Source organism: Gymnoscopelus braueri, assembly GCF_963280865.1.
Source record: "Gymnoscopelus braueri genome assembly, chromosome: 13".
Classification (NCBI taxonomy): domain Eukaryota; kingdom Metazoa; phylum Chordata; class Actinopteri; order Myctophiformes; family Myctophidae; genus Gymnoscopelus; species Gymnoscopelus braueri.
This window is the reverse complement of record NC_137615.1, coordinates 34,602,058-34,620,412: the sequence shown is the minus strand read 5'-3', so window position 1 is coordinate 34,620,412 and position 18,355 is coordinate 34,602,058. Positions and strand designations below refer to the sequence as shown.

The window sequence follows — 18,355 nt, the reverse complement described above, 5'->3', positions numbered from 1 at the left end:
GACCATTCCAGACAACTAAGATGGAGATGTGCTGAGCACAAGGGCGAAGGACCCAAAATTAAACAAAACATAAAATCCAAATGAAACTACAGCACAGAGGTTCTTTCTCATCATCATGAATATCTTCATCATCATCATCATCATCATCATCAATATCACCAACATCATCATCAACAACAACACCATTATATCAATTTCAACATCATAATCGTAAGCAATTACACTGTTGTCTACTGCAGTGGTTCTCAAAGAGAGGTCTGGGGACCCCCATGGGTCCTAGAGGGGATTCCAGGGGGTGTTTTAGCATCAAAGTCAGTTTAACCAATTTTGGATTAATTTTTATTTATTTTTTTAAACACACATCTTCTCGTATGGGGGTCCCTGGCACAAAGTCTTTTGGGTCTGCAGCCAAATACAATTTGGGGGTCCTTGACATGAATATGTTTGAGAACCACTGGTCTACTGAACCACTGTTACCATCAATAACAAGGAGAAAAAAAACAAAACCAAAAAAAAGCAAAATGAAAGAGGTTCTCTCCTTTCTCTCTCCTGTCGCTCCAATGTCTTTGTGTTGAACCCCCGTCCCTGGAAGACTTGTTGACATTACTGACTTAACCCTATATGGTTGATTGGAGTCCCTCAGGGCTCTATACTAGGGTTTTCTGTTATTGTGGGGAAAGCTTTTGCTGAAAATAGCCGATCTGCAATTTTCTGGGAAAGCTTTCCCCACAATACGTCCGCTGGGGTTTAAGTGGTTAAGGGCCGTTCACACCAAGCACTATAACATAACTATAACTATATAATTCATCATCATCTTTGTTATGGTCGTGGTGTGGACTTTGCCATCCACTTGAGTTAGAACGACTTTTAAAACTATATCTGTATAGTTATAGTGCTTGGTGGGAACGGCTCCTTACAGACTGTTCTGCCGTTAAGGAGGAGCAACATTGATTGCTAGTCCCCTTCATGCAGTTACCCTGCTTCCCTGTACAAAGTACACATATATTCATCTGAGATCATTGACTTAGAAAAATAGGTAACAATTGTGCAATTTCAGCTCTGTCAAGTGGTAGCCATTTGGCACAGAGCTTACAAGCAGGGAAAAGGAGATATTGCTCCTTCTCGGCATGCCATTGCCTCTCCGTCCATTCCTTCTCTAGTCTTCTTTAACTCGATTTAAGCACAAACAAAGGTTTAGTGTGGTGGTTCTCAACCTTTTCTGGATCGGGGCCCCTTGAAAAATCTTGAAAACGTTCGCGACCCACCCATCGGACCGCTTGCTGCCGTGTTGAGTGGTCAGTTGGGCGTGTTTTCAGAGCATTTCTCCGTTTTTTTTATGATCAATTAATTGGTGTTCCAGGCTCCAGCTTGGATCAATGGATCCAACGTAGTATACTTTAAGTTTGTATTTACCGGTATCACAATGAAAACTCATTGCTCAACGTTTCAAAGAATAAATACAATAAATGTATTATTATTACATTCTATTATATTAGTGATATATTATCAGTAACATATTTGTGTTTTGGCAATTATGTGGGGGCCCACTTGCAATACCCTCGCGGCCCACAGATTGAGAACCACTGGTTTAGTGTGTGTGTGAGTGTGTGTGTGTGTGTGTGCATGTGTTTGGGGGGCATCATCAAAAGGAGGGGAGAGAGAGAGAAAAGACAAAAGAGAGGAACCTCCGTAGATTAAGACAATAAAGGACTGAGGAATCACAGAGCCTTCAACACACAGTAGATTCTCATCAATAGAATTTGCGTTTCGTCTTTTCTTTATGTGTTCGTCTATTCTTGATTTTTTTTATTACTCATGCAGGACTCCACAGAGTGTACACCTCCGCACGTTTAAGAGACGAAGCTGAGTGTGTGTGTGTGTGTGTGCGTGGGGAGGGGGGGTGCAACAGATGATTCAAGCTTCAATATTTTAGAAGAAACAAGTGGAGGAGGAAGCTGCAGCAGATGTAGAAGAAGAAATACTGCATACTGTTAAACAAAACAGCTTTTTTTAATGTCTCCTTCCTCACAGATTCAGGGGTTTGGTTGAAATGATTAATATTTTTCTATTTTGAGGGGGAGTGGGGGGGGTTTGTTTGGGTTTGCTTGGATTTCATACATAGTTTTACAGCCCCCCACCCCCACACCGACCAGCTCCCCCCTCTCAGCACATAAACGATCAGTCTTGTCCACATTTAAGAGTAAACACAGATGATAAAACTCATCAATATTCCCCCTCCTGCTGGGAGGGTTGGGTTTGATTCATTTTGCAACCAACGTAACTCCAGTTATTTCCAAAACAAAGAGAAAAGAAAGAAAGAAAACAAAGTGGTCGTTCTTCTCGTCGAGTCGCAGCTCTTGACATCTTGGTAAGTGGCTGTAGCTTGTTGTCAAAGGCATGACGTTATGACACATAGAGAGTGGCGTCCCTCGTGCCTCTATTCAGAAAACACTGAAGAAAATTGAGGAGTTCTGAGGTTTGGCTTCCCTTGCATCCTGTAAAACAGTGTGTTATGCGCGGGAGGGTCATAGGTGGGTTTGGCCATTACCATTCCCGCTCCTTCCCGACAGCCCTCCTTTATATCCGGCACGGCCCTCCATCCCCTGGGAAACATCGAGCAGGAGAGGAAAGGAAGAGGAACAGGAGAAAAAAAGGAAGTAGCATGCCATACGGTGTCCCCTGTCCTGATGGTAGGCATCTCTGCTCTTCATCCCCACTGTCCGTCTGTCCATCCGATCCTCCCTCCCTTTGTCCCCAGAGGCTAGCACCAGTCGTCATCTTCCGTCTCACTGTAGGGTTCATTCAGACCCTTGCGGGGCCCCCTGGGGTGGGCCCCCGGCGGAGGCACCTTGTGAGGCCCGGTATGGGGGGGTCCGTGAAGGTGGGCGGAGGGCGAGGAGGAGCGGTAGCCGTTGGGGAGGCGGCGCTGAGCGGCGGGCTGGCCCTGGCCCTGGCCGTGGCCAGGGCCCTGGCCCTGCCCCTGCCCCTGCCCCTGCCCCTGCCCCTGGCCCTGGCCCTGGCCCTGGCCCTGGCCCTGGCCCTGCCCCTGGCCCTGGCCCTGGCCCTGCCCGGTCAGGGCGGTGGTGGGAGGGGGCGCATGGCCAACAGTCCTGGGCGAGGTGCGGCTGGGGTGGGGGTGAGGGTGGTTGTGGGGGTTGTTTGCAGGGTGTGGCTGTGGGGGAGGCGGGGGGTGGGCGCTGTGGGGCTGTGGCTGCGGTGGAGGCGGCAGAGGGTGGTTGGCCTGGGCGTGGGGGTGGGGGTTGCCGCCTTGCATGAGACTCTGCTCGTAGCCCGGCGGCTCATGACGCGGGTCAAAGTCCTGGTAGTCCTGGTTGTAGAAGTGTTCGTTGCCTTCCACGGTGCCCCCTCCTCCTCCTCCTCCACCTCCTCCTCCTCCTGTGTCTCCCCAGCGAGGTGGCGGGTGGCGGCCCTGGTGGGGCGAGCCATGGTGGGGCTGTGGCGGCCCTTGGGGGGGCGGCCCCTGGCCCTGGGGCGGCTCTGGGGAAAAGTGGCGCTGCAGGGCCGAGGCTGGGGCGCGGCCCTGCGGCCCTCCGGCGGGCGTGGGCATGGACTTACGGACCACAGGGGAATAGGTGACATGGGGCCGGGGGGTGGCGGGGGTCTGGGGCAACTGGCGGCGGCCACGCCGCGGCGTGCTGGTCCCCGAGGTAGAGGGGACGGGACTTCCACTCACTGAACTACTGCCCTACACGAAAAGTGAAACACAGCAAATAAAAAGAACGAACCACAAATTCAACAACACAGACAGACAGAGAGAGGTAGAGAGAGAGAGAGACAGAGAGAGAGAGAGAGAGTGTGAGAGAGAGAGAGAGAGAGAGAGAGAGAGAGAGAGAGAGAGAGAGAGAGAGAGAGAGAAGTAGCGGACGGAGAATGACAAAATACAGAATGGATGGAGAGATGTAGGGTGAGATAAAAAATACACAGAAGAACAGCAGCAACGATCACAGCAACAATAAAAGTAGAACGTCAAGTGACAGTGTGTGGAGAGAGGAGAGTGGAGCAGCAGAGCAGACAGGGCAGACAAACAAAGATGGCAATTCAACAAAATGCCGTACAGTACAGAAAGAAGCAACACATCATGCAGAGCAAAGAAGACAAAAACAAAATAAGACCACAGGAGAAAAAAGGGGATAAATGTTGATTTACAAACGTTACAAATGTCGTTAAAGTTGGAGCAAATGTAACTGTGAAGATATGCGAAATGTGTTCATCTTTCTTTTTGCATGCAACGGCTTAGTTTGCCCATGGTTCAACTTCTGTGTTTGTTTTATTCTCTGGATATGCTTTACAAAATGTTACACTTACAAGAGTCCCTCTCTGCTGTCATGGAGTACTTTGTTTGTGTTGTTGGTTGTGAAATAACTAAACTTTTGAAGCTGCATGCCACAGTAAGTCGAGACAACAGACTTCACCTTGGTTACATGTCAATGCAGTAGGCTAATCATAAGACCATTTATTAACCTGACGGTGTCGCTCGAAGAAAATAAACGATCTACGAGTCCCACAACATGTGGCTAACTTTGGGTGAAATGTAATTACAGAACGAAAAATGCCTCAATTCACAAGTGCGTATTGAACCGAGGATGGTGAACCATACGGTTCATTATTATACACAGAACCGTTTGCAACAATAGTATGCATATGCAATCTATGTGACTTGGAGAGTTTCTCTCTCAACAGTAATGACAAATGAAATACTTCGGAAAATAACATTGATTCTTCTCTGCTAGCAATAATGTAGGGGGTCTTCGTCGACACTGCACTCGAAGACCAACATATAACACAGATAGTCAATGCGCCAAGGTCAAATGACAAGTGTCTTTCAACCCATTTCTTTTCACTCAAGTTACTTACTATATACAGTTAAATATTTGATGCTTAACTTCATTGCCTATAGCTGTTTGTTTATTATAAGGGAAAGGTGTGGCAAAACATAGAGAAAGCTGGCAGCCTAAAAGGACTTAGGCTGAGGAAATAGAGATGACACTCAGATACTCAAATATACACATTGGTGCATATTTGTTGGGTTACTGGGACAGTGAACTGATGAGGTATGTAATAGTGATTATATTACACACACTTATCTGCACACCTGTGATATTACGGTACATCTGTGATAAGTGATAACATAATGCATTCATGCATGCACGCATTTATTAGCGCGCATGTATTGGCATAATGTTGAATGTATTGCATAATGGTGCATGTATTGGCATAATGCCGCATCTAGGTTTACACGTGCGCATACATAAACGTGCACGTGCCGTTTGGGGAAAACATGCATCTTGTGCATTTTTTGTATTTCCTCCTTTTGCTAGAAGCAAAACACAAGATGCAGTTGTTCCATCCCAGGCTCACATACCCACATGTACCAGAAGCCCACCTGTCTGTGTGTGAGGCATTCTCGGCCCTCGCTGGGTGATCGCGACCAGCGGCGGTCCGGCTCCCGGTCTTGGTCACGCTCCCGGTCTTGGTCACGCTCCCGGTCGTGGTCCCGCTCCCGTCGTGGTCTCGCTCCCGGTCGTGGTCCCGCTCCCGTTCGTGGTCCCGTTCGTGGTCCGCTTCGTGGTCCCGCTCCCGGTCGTGGCCACGCTCCCGGTCGTGGTCACGCTCCCGGTCATGGTCCTTTCCCTGTCGTGCTCCCTCTCTCGGGAGGGCCTGTGCGCGTACTCGCCCCCCTCGCTCCGGCACGTATCGCTCCTTGTCAATGGACCCGTGGTGATGATGGTGGTGGTGGTGATGCTTGCGATCCTTAGGGCGGCCACGGTCCCTGTCACGCTCCTTGGATGTCAGGTCACCCGACTGCGTGGTGGTGCTGAGATCTGTACCCAGGCCTGGTGGTGGGGAGATGAGAGCTCTTACTGCCGTTACTGGACAACCATCTCAGTTCGCCCCATGTTACTACAGTACATCACAGCACAAAGCCATAGGGTCCAGGAGGTTCTCTATCTAAGCCAGGCCAAAGGCCTCTAATTGGCTTCAAAAATGTGTGGGAGGATGATCATGCTCAAGAGACGCAATGCCCCCCCTTGTTACTGAAGCCCAGATTTGTTTATGCCCAGAAGGTCAATGTTCCCCTTTAGACAAAATTATAAACGCTTCCAATATAATAGTCAATTCATAGTCCTGGAGCAAGTTATTGGTTTGGCAATACCTTCTGGTTTAAAGCACTTTTTTCATTAATGCCCCGACCAAAATCTTAAAGCCCCCTATTTCTAGAGCAAATATTGTTACTGTACTGGACCTTTGAATGCAAAAAGGGTTAAACTCCCTTTTCCCAAATCTTATGGAAGTAGATACCTGTGTCTCCCTCCGTGTAGCGACAGAGGGACCTCTCGGATGCCCGGTGGCCGCGGTCTTTCCGCCGGTGGCCGTGCCGGGTGGCTCGGCTCCCCTCCTCCACTATGACATGCTCCATGGCATAGTCATCTGCCGCGCCCCTTTCTCTGTGGCCCCCGCCCCGACCGGCTGTGGCCCAGGGACGAGGCCGAGCGTTTCATGGGACTGTTGTCGGTGATGGTCTAGAGAGAGAGAGAGAGAGAGGGAGAGAGAGAGAGAGAGAGAGAGAGACCGCCACAGACAAAAGTATTTCCGTTGCTCTTAGAGTTTCTTTGTTTCCCGTGAGGTCTGCAATTACATTGCCGTGTTTGTGTGAGTGCTTGTGTGGTCAATTTTCTTTATAGATTTATGCACGGTACCACCACACTAATATTTGTTTCCATCATGCCTGCCCTTCAGGCAGAGACGACACAAAGAAGAGAAAACAAAAGATTCAGAGAAAGAACATGGAGAATAGAGGGAAAATAGAATAAACACAAAAATGACAGAGCTGAGGTGCAAAAGGCCATGCCTTCCATGCATCCAGAAGTTCCTGGTAAAAGTGAAAAAGTAAAAGCCCCTCCCCTACCCTTAACCCATGTACAAGGATCATTCCAGACTGCATAAAAACCCCACTCTTCAAAGCCACTCTATTTCAGCTTGCCTTTCTCCAGCCATGCAAGCACATAGGGGCTCTCCTGAGTCCGAGGCCAAGAGTTTTCCATTCTGGAGGCATGACAGCAGGAAAGAGCCTATGTTGCCACACTGGTTGGCTCAGGTGGGAATGGGAGCGCGCATGAGTGCATGGGAGCTAGGCTACCAGGGGATTCAGTGCTGAATCCTCATGGCAGCTGAAACTGTGAGTTTTTCTGGATTGGTTGACAGATGACCGATGGCTAATTGCTTGGAAAAAAAAGGAGATTTCATGGCGGAGGAGTAGCACTAAGAATGTACTCTCTCTCACACACACACACACACACACACACACACACACACACACACACACACACACACACACACACACACACACACACACACACACACACACACACACACACAGTCTCTCTCTCTCTTTCTCAAAAAACAAACAAACAAAACAATCATACATCACATATGCACGCACACATGCACAGACATAGACACACCACACATGCACAAGTGCTAGTACTCTAATGACGACCGTGACAGACAAGCACACAGGGTGACAAACAGCAGCAACGACGAGACGGAGGTCAGAACAAAAGGCCAAACGTAAGAAAAGTCACAAATGACAGTGACTGAGGAAGGGGCTCATCAGAATTCAAGCCAGTTCCAAAACCAGCCCGCATCCCAGGGGCATCATTTGGGGTCTCAGGAGATGGTAATTTGCAGATTTGCAGATTACAGTGATTTCATATCAACGTTAAGTGCATCTCAATCCATGCCTGACCATCTACATGTGACACATGTTATAGATATGTGTTTTCTTGTCTGCAACCATATTAACCACTTTAAACCTGGCATCCTTATTTTGTCATGTCATTATGTCAAACATTTTCTAAAAAAGAAAGAAAAAAAAGAAAAACCCTCAAATGATTCGTTTTTTTTAATTAAAAATCTAAAGGAAATAGGAGATCTACAAGCTCACGGTACTAGTAGGTCAGCTACTTTAAGATTAAGTTAAGATAACATTTAACTTAAGCTGACTTGTTAACCACTTAAAATCAAGCATCCGTATACTGGGAAAACTTTCACAGAAAATAGCAGATATACAAGCTATTGTGTGTGTATACTGTATGTGTGTGATCGGCTATTTTAAGCCAAGATATTCACGGGACGCGGGATAACCCCACGTTTGCAACTACTTTCACCTGCGCACTTCAATTGATCCGAATTTACACACAGCCATTGACCATTACCATGTGCACGGAACGATTTCACCAAACGTCAGCTGTTTATTAGCGTTTTTATGTACAAGAATGTCGCCATGGTTACGGCTGCCCAGCTGTGGGATGGCCCCGCGAGCTATGGGATGAATGGCTCCCGGGTTGCCAGATCACGTGCGCATATCCCCCCACGGGTATGGGCTAGTAATCATAAACAGCAGTTTAAATTAATACAAATCGATTGCAAAAAAAAAAACGCTCCTGGTGTATAATAAAGACCTTTACTGTTTTAGATATAATAGTGGTTAAAACAGCTGACAGCCAGGACGTTGACATGGGGTTTTCACATGTCTCCTAACGACAACCAGTGTTGCCATGTCTGCTTATTATAAGCGACTTTGTTTGGGCTTGTTTTTCTGTAAGGTCGCTTGTAAATATTGGTAGTTTGCGGGTTGTGGGATCTACAAGCTCACAACGCGTCACATCGCAACACATTGCGAGCTTGTAGATCTGCTATTTTCAAAAAGCTTATGTATATAGGTTTAAAGTGCTCTTGGCCCAGGTCGCCTCTGGAGAATAAGCTGAGGGTGCCAGAATCAACTGGGACGAGTGGGCTAGGATTTGGTCACTGAGATGAATAATGACGAGGACGATGTGCGAGTCGTCAGTGGTGGAAGAAGTACTCACATTTTTTACTTGAGTAAAAGTATCAATGCCACAATGTAGAAATACTCTGTTACAAGTAAACGTCTGGTATTCAGAATTCATTTTAGTAAAAGTACAAAAGTATTGGCATCAAAATATATATTACCAAAAGTAAAAGTACTCATTATGCAGAATGTTCCATTTCAAGTTTTCAAAAGGGATAACAATCTTTTGAAAATAGTAGATCAACAAGCTCATAACGCGTCGCTATGCAACGCGTTGTGAGCTTGTAGATCAGCTATTTTCAAATAGCCGAAATATATACAGAACTAAAGAAATGTTTAGTAATAAAAATCTAAATCTACAAAGTAACTAGTTACTTAAGTTTTCAAATAATTGCAGTGGAGTAAAATATTTTCCTCAGAGATGTAGTGGAGTAGAAGTAAAGGTATTACAAATTGGAAATAATTCAGTAAAGTAAAAATACCTCAAAAGTGTACTTAAGTACAGTACTTGAGTAAATGTACTTAGTTACACCACTGCGAGTCGTTGCGTTCTGAGGAGTCGTGAGGACAAACAGGTTGATGAACACCAACATGTTAGAAGCTGACGCTTACAAGACGCAACCAGGAATGGACAGACGTAAGACGGAAAGCACAAGGGAAGGGAAGAAGGGCGAGAGAAAAGGGGTGGTGAGGAACTAACAGCAGACAATGGAGAATAGAAAAGGAAAGAGTTAAAGAACGAAAGAGTGGGAGAGAGAGGAAAAGGGAACACGAGAAGAGTACATACACTGAGATTATGGCCACGTTGTCTCCCTCTCTTCTGCTGCTGAATGAGTGCAGAAAACACACACACACACACACACGCACGCACAGATACACGGATACAGACACACACGTGCACACACACACACGCACACGCACGTACAGATACACAGATACAGACACACGCGTGCACACACACACACACGCACACGCACGTACAGATACACAGATACAGACACACGCGTGCACACAAATGCACACGCGCACACACGTGCACACGCACACACACACGCACACACACACACAGTGGCACACATGTAGCACGAACACACCAGGCCAGGGAAGAGGGGCAGGGGCAAAGGGAGAGAGAAAAATTGAGAGAGAGAGAGAGAGAGAGAGAGAGAGAGAGAGAGAGAGAGAGAGAGAGAGAGAGAGAGAGAGAGAGAGAGAAAGAGAGAGAAAGAGATTGATGGATGGATACACAACGGAAGAGTAAAGGGGTGTGATGGGAGTAAGTAAATAGAAAATAATACAGGTAGTATGTATGTATGTGTGTGTGGAAGGGAGGGGGTGGGGGTGGGGGGGGGGGGCAGAGGGGAAGAGACAGAAAAGAAAACACAGTGGTTAAACACCAAGGCAGCCAGGATGAGGTTGGGAGAGAGGAACTTACCACACACACACACACACTGTGGGCTCGGCGGAGCCAAATACACTGTTACAGTATTTACAAGGTCACCATGGTGATGGCTCTATTCACAACGACTGCGGTCACCATGGCGACCACATCAATCAAAACACACGCGTACATGTGTGTGTGTGTATACATAAACGTATATGATATACACAGACGCACACACGGACACATACAACAGACTGAAACCACAGACAATGGTGCGAGATAGGAACACAGATTTTTTTTAAACGCACAAAGCACGGAGTGAAAGCACATACACTTTACACTATGGAAGCACACAAACATGTTCACACAGACATATAGACATATTTTCCTTACCATGGTTATTTATCAGCTAATGGACACACAGATTCACAGATGTACACGCACACGCGCGCACACGCGCACACACACACACACACACACACACACACACACACACACACACACACACACACACACACACACCTCTATCTTGAAAAATATTATATGGGTCAAGGATAATAATTAATAAAAAAATCTATTCCCATCCCTACTGATGCATGTGTTTCAACCTGGTGGCTTATGCCATCTACACCAAGTTACTGTTGTATAATAATATAATAATAATAATAATAAAGAAGAAGAATTTATGCTACATTACATTGGCTCAAATAGTTGTTGAAGGTAATTCCCAAAATATAAAAAAGAACAACAACAACAAAAATAAAACATCAACATATGCAGGGTCCTTCAACAGGAAGGAAGGAAATATGTGATAAAGTGAGAGAAAGAGAGAGATATAGAGTTACGGGGGGAAAAGAGCTAAAGGAAGAAATCCAGGACCCTGACAGAGGAGAGAAAGTAATGGAAGATGTACTGCATGTCTGCATGTGTGTGCACTTGTGAGACAACCCAGGTATGAGACTGTCTCAAGGGGATGAGTGAGTTAGGATGATGGAGAAGAGACAACCACAATTACACACCTTCATGCAATAGGTCAGGAGAAGGACAGGGAGAGAAGAAAGGAGAATGAGAGCTCCGACTTTTCCTGCTCTAGTCCTGTTGTAATCAAGTATGAAGGTGATCTCCAAATAATGTGTCAAAATGTTAATCAAGATGCTATATTCTACCGTATCTCAATTTGTTAGTACATTGGGAGAGAACCCAACCGCTTTTCATATGATACTTTAGCTTTATCACATACCCAGCCTTTATTTGCCCTGGGTGAGGGGGTGATAAGAGAGGGCAATAAGCTTGCAATGACTGGTCAGACGCCTAATCATTGCAAGCCAAAGTGCCACCGCACACTGAACTGTCACTCGCTGCAGAAGGAACTCACCATGGCAAAAATGGACGAAACTCGCCCGCCAAACACGGTTGCAATGGGTAGTATGATAGAATTCACAGCTGAGGAGCCACTGGAGTTTATCCGGGTGCAAAGGAACCAAAACACAGACCGAAAAGTAGCGACTATCGTACCAACACAGGTGAGGCATGCCAGCAGCACCTTCCATGTTCTCAGCCAACTCCCTCCCCACACTGTTTCTATTTTCTCATTGTCTTTGTTAATAAATAAGATAATGGGTATGTGATAAAAAAGAAAATCACCCGGGCTTTCGAGAATGCCTGGATAATAATCTATATGTATCCATTAATACCTTTAACGATACCTTTGCCCAGAATCGAACGTTAAACTAGTCACTTATGACTTATATTCAGTGGATCAATAGAATTTTCTTTTCTTGCCAAATTTTCACTGTTATACTCGAGAAACCAGATCAGCAAATCCAGTCAGACCTTGTGCGAAACAGAAGGAGACAAGAAACGTGAGTGACTGAGGGAAGCAGGGAAAGGGAGGGAGGGAGAGAGAGAGAAAGAGGGGGAGAGGGAAAGGGTGAGTGTGCTCACTTGGTTGTCGCCAGGAAGGCGGGGCATGGAAGCGGCCCTCCCATGGCCTTCCATTGGTAGAAAGTGCTCGGTATCCGAGTAACCGTCCCGCCCCATCTCTCTCATCTCTACCGTCTGTGAAGACAGAGCAGGAGACGGTGTGATTGGCTGCCGTGGAAACTGATAGGAGGAGGGGCTTAAGTTTGTCAGGAATAGGAAGGTGAGAGCCGAAGAATGCGACTGAGTGTCAGGAAAGTATATGTGTGTGTGTGTGTGTGTGTGTGTGTGTGTGTGTGTGTGTGTGTGTGTGTGTGTGTGTGTGTGTGATTGTGTGTGTGTGTGTGTGTGTGTGTGTGTGTGTGTGTGTGTGTGTGTGTGAGAGTGCGTGCGTGCGTGCGTGCTTGTATGTGTGGTGTGTGAGTGCGTACGTGCGTGTGTGTGTGTGTGTGTGTGTGTGTGTGTGTGAGTGTGTGTGTGTGTGTGTGTGTGTGTGTGTGTGTGTGTGTGTGTGTGTGTGTGTGTGTGTGTGTGTGTGTGTGTGTGTGTGTGTGTGTGTGTGTGTGTGTGTGTGTGTGTGTGTGTGTGTGTGTGTGTGTGTGTGTGTGTGTGTGTGTGTGTGTGTGTGTGTGTGTGTGTGTGTGTGTGTGTGTGTGCGTGCGCCCGTGCGATGACAGAAAGATTTTTTTTCCAGGTAAGGCACAGGCTGGGCAAGTGCCGCTGAAGCTGGTATGTGGAACCAGCACTGGGTTTTGTCCAAGATATAAGCCCTGCATGTCCACTTAAAGCAAGTGGTCTGGATGAGCCCTACAGTAGTGGTCTGGGTCCCTGGTTGGTTGATACAGGGACCATCACCTACAAGCAGAGCTTTAACAGCTCCCAAGAGAGGCAGGTGCAACAGGAGGAAGAGAGAGAGAGGAGAGAGAGAGAGAGAGAGAGAGAGAGAGAGAGAGAGAGAGAGAGAGAGAGAGAGAGAGAGAGTAAAATAAAACAGAAAAGAGACAAATGCAGAGAGAACTACTGTACAAATCAAACTTTAAGTAAAACCTAAAATGATCAAACTTTAAATAAAACCTCAAATGAGAAAAGTATGAAATTATCAAGTACAAAGCAAGAGAAAAAAGGAAAGGAAAAGGAATTTCAAATTTGAGAGACAGGCAGAGCCAGAGAGTGAGAGGAGAAGAGAAGGGCATATATCACGCCTAAAGATGGCAGAAGAGATGGATTACTGGTTCCAAGTCTTAAGGGTAGGGATGGGGCGAGGTTAGCTCTGAACTGATCTGTCTGCCAATGGGATGTAGACCAGGAACCAACGGACCAAAGGATTAGGGACATGACCCTTAGCGTCCCTAATCTAGAATATTAAGCAAAAATAGCCAATCTACAAGCTTATAGATTCAATAAAGGAGACACTGGTTTCCATGGAGATGTACAGTGACTGCAATCTGCAATTGCCTCACAAGGATCGTAGCTGCTTTTGCCATGCAAATGAATGCTGTCAACAGTACGTTTTGGGTGGGTGGGTGGTTGGGTAGGTGGGGAATTTAGCTACAATAACATGAAAGTAAAACAGCATTTCATGTTAAAGAGAGTCCATTTTAAGAAATGCAACAATGACAATGAGTTTAGTAACACTGTAGCTAACGCACCTGATGTCATGGTTGACAAGAATCATGGGAAGGTGTTTATCCTGGAAGTGGACGTGTTCATCCAAGTTTGACAAGGACACCGGCTGCGTCCATCAACGAACTGATTCACACAAGTAACTTGCTCGTTTTTTTTTATATTTGGGAACTTTAGGACATGTCTATATAAGACTGGAGGTCAGGGGACTGTCTAAGACTAAAGCCAAACGTTCTGCTCTGTGTGAGCACATCAGTATTGAGTTTCATGTACCCAGACGTTATCACTATACCCAAAGGTTTGATCGATACAATTACATGACATGTTGAAATGTCCTGTGTATTGGCTCTTACGGATGATGATGATGTGTGTGTGTGTGTGTGTGTGTGTGTGTGTGCGCGAGCTTACTACCTGTGAGTTAGTCATGCTCTCCTGGCCATCCTCAGGGTGACCTTCTGGGCTCCAGCTGCCGGTCTTCTGGGTCATCTCCTGAGCCCGTGCAGTCACCCAAGAATGGCTCTCCGGGATTCCACCCTCCACTGGCCTATGACACACACACACACACACATGCGCGCACACACACACATACACACACACACACACACACACACACACACACACACACACACACACACACGATTATCTCACAAAGAAGCATCAAGCACTCACACGGGTGCGGTTGCACATTCCCCCTATAAGCAAACACACAAACATTGTGTTTCGAACAGTATCATCTCTGCTGCTGTCTGTCTGTGGACCGACAGGAGGTGGCCCCCTCCCAACCTCCATGGGGGGTCTCGCTGAGGACGGGGGTGGAGGGAAGTAAGGAAGGATGTAAGGAAAGAAGAAGCGAAGGATGGATGAGAAAGAGGAAGGGAAGGATGGATGAGAAAGAAAGAAAGAAAGAAAGAAAGAAAGAAAGAAAGAAAGAAAGAAAGTGTTACTTACAGGCCGTTGACAGGGTCAGCGCTCTGGGGTGGAGGGAGGGCATTGTTCAGTCCCGGACCCCCGTCCTGGGTGGGGGACGGTGGCTCCACGCGCTGAAACAGTAATGGCGTTCGATTCTGTGTAAGATATACAACATGGCCAGCGCCAGCTATCAGGCACACTAACAGGCAAATGGCGGGGGACAGAGCAGGAAAGGGAGGAGGTACGGGGTGGGTCAGGGGGTGGGGGAGGCCGGCGGAGGCGAGGGCTCAGCATCCGAAGTGCATGCCATCCAGCGAGGGGAGAGAGGAGGAGGGGAAAAGCATAGGAGGAGAGAGAGAGGGTAAATCTCCGGAGACGTTGACAACCCCGTTGGCAACAGGAGAAGGTGTCTGATCGAGACAGCACGAGGCATTCTGGGACTCTGAGTTTCTGCTGTTTGTGAGGCTGCCTATAAATTGTGGATTTGTGAATGGATGGGATGGAATCGTAGGAGTCTGGGTCACTGCTGAAGCCACCCGTTTAAGAACCAGAGATGCACTGTGCGTTCTATGACTCCTGTTGCACAGTTTGTAAGGAGGATTTATAACAAAAAAGGCAAAGCCAAAGCATTTGTCTAGTGTAGTCACTTTGAATCCGCTGGGGGAGGCCTTTAATCATAATTTGAGATCAGCCCTCTCAGTCTGAGATGCTAAATATGCTCAATTGCTGATCATTTTGAATGTTACATGAGCTTGCAGCAAATGTGACTCCTGACACCAAATGTAACCCCAACACCGGTAGCAGTTGTTTGCAGCAGAGAAAAATGTTGGCATTGTGTGTTTCGGCAAACCACATACGTTGAATGTTGACGTTTCTGAATCGAAAATACATATTGCATATTGTCGGGCAGGAACCTCTTATCTCGATATTCGAACTTTTTGTGTTTCTTTGTAAATTAATGCCCTACTTGATCATACTACAGCGTCACACAAAAGTAGCAGATCCACAAGCTCGAAACGTGGCGTGAAGCGACACGTTTTGAGCTTGTATCTGATCTGCTACTTTTTTTTATTTGAATTCTGAAAAGTAACAGTTTTGGACGTATGAGGTTTCCGTCCAACAGAGACGATATCAACGTTTCCAGGTGCAGACCATATCAATTCAACCCTGAATTTTTGAATAGGCCGATTATTTCCCTTAGCGGTTATTCTATCACTTACTTTTTTGACTAATCGAGACGTTTAAAAAAAAAACTTTTATATATCAACAAATCGATTAACCACTTAAGTGTTATTTTATACTTTGTCACATAACAGTCATGCAAAAAAAGTGAGCTTTTCACCTATAATGACATGCCCAAGATATGGATTGATTATTAATCACTTTTTTTTATTAAATTAACAAAAAAATCTATTAAATTCATTCATTCGACTGTTGCACCCCTAAACTGGAATGGTGCTGGGTCAGTTTGGCCATCGCCCCGCTCGGGCGCGCCTCACAGGGCCCGCTGCTGATGGCATGCCTGCCTTGAAACGGCGACAGTCAACGTCTGTGGTTTGCAGAAACATAAAATGGCAAAAACGTTTTCTCTGCCGGGTTGGGCCTTGAGGTTGTTAGATGGGATGAGGTAGCACGGCAGTTAGCAAACAAGTCCAAGAAAAGGATGGAATCATGGCAATACACAATTCAACAAGCTTTTAAACTAATGATGCAATCATCATGAGAGAAAGGGATAAGGACTCAACCAAAGATATTCAACAATGGGAGGGAAGAGGAGGATACTGGCTGGGGGCAGAGTTGCAAGTTATTAACCCATTCAAAGCATGTGTGTCATTTTAGATATATTTGGCTATTAAAAAATAGCAGATAGCAGATGAGCTTGTAGATATGCTATTTTTGAAAAAATCGTGAACATGTGTGCACTTCTTTGAATATATATATATTTTTTTTAAGAAAACATTTGTAACTCAAATGTTCTGGGGGTCCCTGGAACAAAATATTTTGAGATGGGGGTCCGCAGCCAAATACATATAATTTTGGGGGTCCTTGACATGAGAAAGTTTGAGAACATTATTATAGCAAGTTTTAAAAATAAATAAATTAGAAGACATTTGTAGAATCCCCAGAAGCAAAGATTTTAGTTACACATGTTCGCTTTAAAAAATATATATATATATTTAAGATTTTTTCAAAAAAATAGCAGATCTACAAGCTCATAGTGCGGCACTCGGTACCACACTATGAGCTCGTATATCTGCTATTTTTGAATAGCCAAAGTATAAGATAATGGTTTAAGTGGTTCAAATCTAAAATGACAGATGCTTTCCCGGTCTTAATGGGTTAAAAAAGAAAAGAGGGGACATGAGGGGGATACGAAGGGAGGGACGAATCACATCATGGCAGACAAGTACTGAGGCAGTCCTGTAGAAGAGAATCACAATCAAGTAGGAGAAATGCATGATGGAACAAGTCAAATTCAAAATGCCACATTGTGACATGGAGTTATTAGTCATCCACTTAAAAAAAAAACACACAACCACAAATTTGCTTCAAACGTTCATCTGTTAGCATTGGATGTTGTAAGTTTAAAAGTGGATGGGTAATAAGTCAGCGGTCATCTTCTGCATTCACACTCAAACCATTTGTCAAAACTTTGAAACAAGCAGAAGTAATTCTTCCAAGCTGCACACTCGTCCTCCGTCCATGCAACGCTGTCATGTTTAGCACACTCCACCAGGATTCCCTTATCTAGCGGCACCTGCCTGGGAAGTGTATTTTTGAATATCATATCATCAACATGATCAGTAGGAAGTAAACCAGTGGTTCTCAAACTTTTTAATTATTTCAAGGACCCCCAGTGTGGCATGCATTAAGCCACGGACCTTTAACCCATTAAGACCGAGAAAACATCTGTCATGTTAGATTTGAACCATTATCTAATACTAATACAATTTTTTTTTTAAATCATGAACATTTGTGCAAATCTTTGAATATATCTGAAGTCTGAGAGTGTCCATTTGATTCCATTTGGACGTTCTCAGAGTTACAGACTGCCGACGGCAAGGGTCCATTTGGTTCCTTGCTATCAATCATTTAGCTGGGGACCCCCAAGACCAACGAGGGTCCCCAGACCCCAGTTTGAGAACCACTGAAGTAAACAATAGGAAATACATTTAATTGGTGGGGTCACATTTGGCCGAGGAAACAGGAAGGTGAGGAAGACAGGACGTGCAGAGGACAGGTGTGCAAGTGAGACATGAAGCAGAGGTTGGATTGTGGCATGGCATAGCAGAACATAAAAGGTGGAGTTGGTTTGCTTTCAGAAGGTAGGCGGCTTTACGCCTGTTTTGTGTCATGGAAATGTTGCAAAGGTGATGTGTCTGTCACAATGTGTCAGTCTCAAAGGATAACATACTTTTACAGTATCTGTCCCTGCTGAACTGGATATACAGTATGACATTGATATATGAACTTTTTCAAATGCCTTAACAAGTCTTCTCAATTGAGAATTAAATGTATGCTTCTCAGAAAAACTCTGCAATGTTCCAGTACTTGGATAACCCAGACTTTTTCTAGATTTGACCAGACTAAACGCTGTTAAAGATTGAGTCTCATCATTGGTTGCAGTTGCAGTTGACGTCAAGTTAACACTTTCACTGCAGCTAAGC

At 45.6% G+C, this 18,355-nt stretch overlaps 2 protein-coding genes across 2 annotated transcripts in view; both read right to left on the bottom strand.

The window, feature by feature from the left end:
• Positions 1–854: 854 nt before the first annotated feature.
• The window catches only part of gtf2f1 (general transcription factor IIF, polypeptide 1), a 235,715-nt gene continuing 218,214 nt past the window's right edge, over positions 855–18,355 (bottom strand). The window contains exon 15 of the transcript XR_013934292.1: positions 855–864. The gene's annotated coding sequence lies outside the window, so the exon portion shown is untranslated. The remainder of the gene's footprint in view (positions 865–18,355) is intronic.
• The window catches only part of cacna1aa (calcium channel, voltage-dependent, P/Q type, alpha 1A subunit, a), a gene marked incomplete at both ends in the record, with an annotated part of 141,769 nt that continues 126,175 nt past the window's right edge, over positions 2,762–18,355 (bottom strand). The window contains 13 exon segments of the mRNA XM_080446597.1: positions 2,762–2,926; positions 3,076–3,088; positions 3,090–3,706; positions 5,405–5,523; positions 5,526–5,645; positions 5,648–5,706; positions 5,708–5,855; positions 6,322–6,475; positions 6,477–6,542; positions 9,642–9,680; positions 12,180–12,293; positions 14,190–14,322; positions 14,727–14,842. Of these exon segments, the coding sequence (XP_080302723.1) occupies positions 2,762–2,926; positions 3,076–3,088; positions 3,090–3,706; positions 5,405–5,523; positions 5,526–5,645; positions 5,648–5,706; positions 5,708–5,855; positions 6,322–6,475; positions 6,477–6,542; positions 9,642–9,680; positions 12,180–12,293; positions 14,190–14,322; positions 14,727–14,842 (1,863 nt within the window).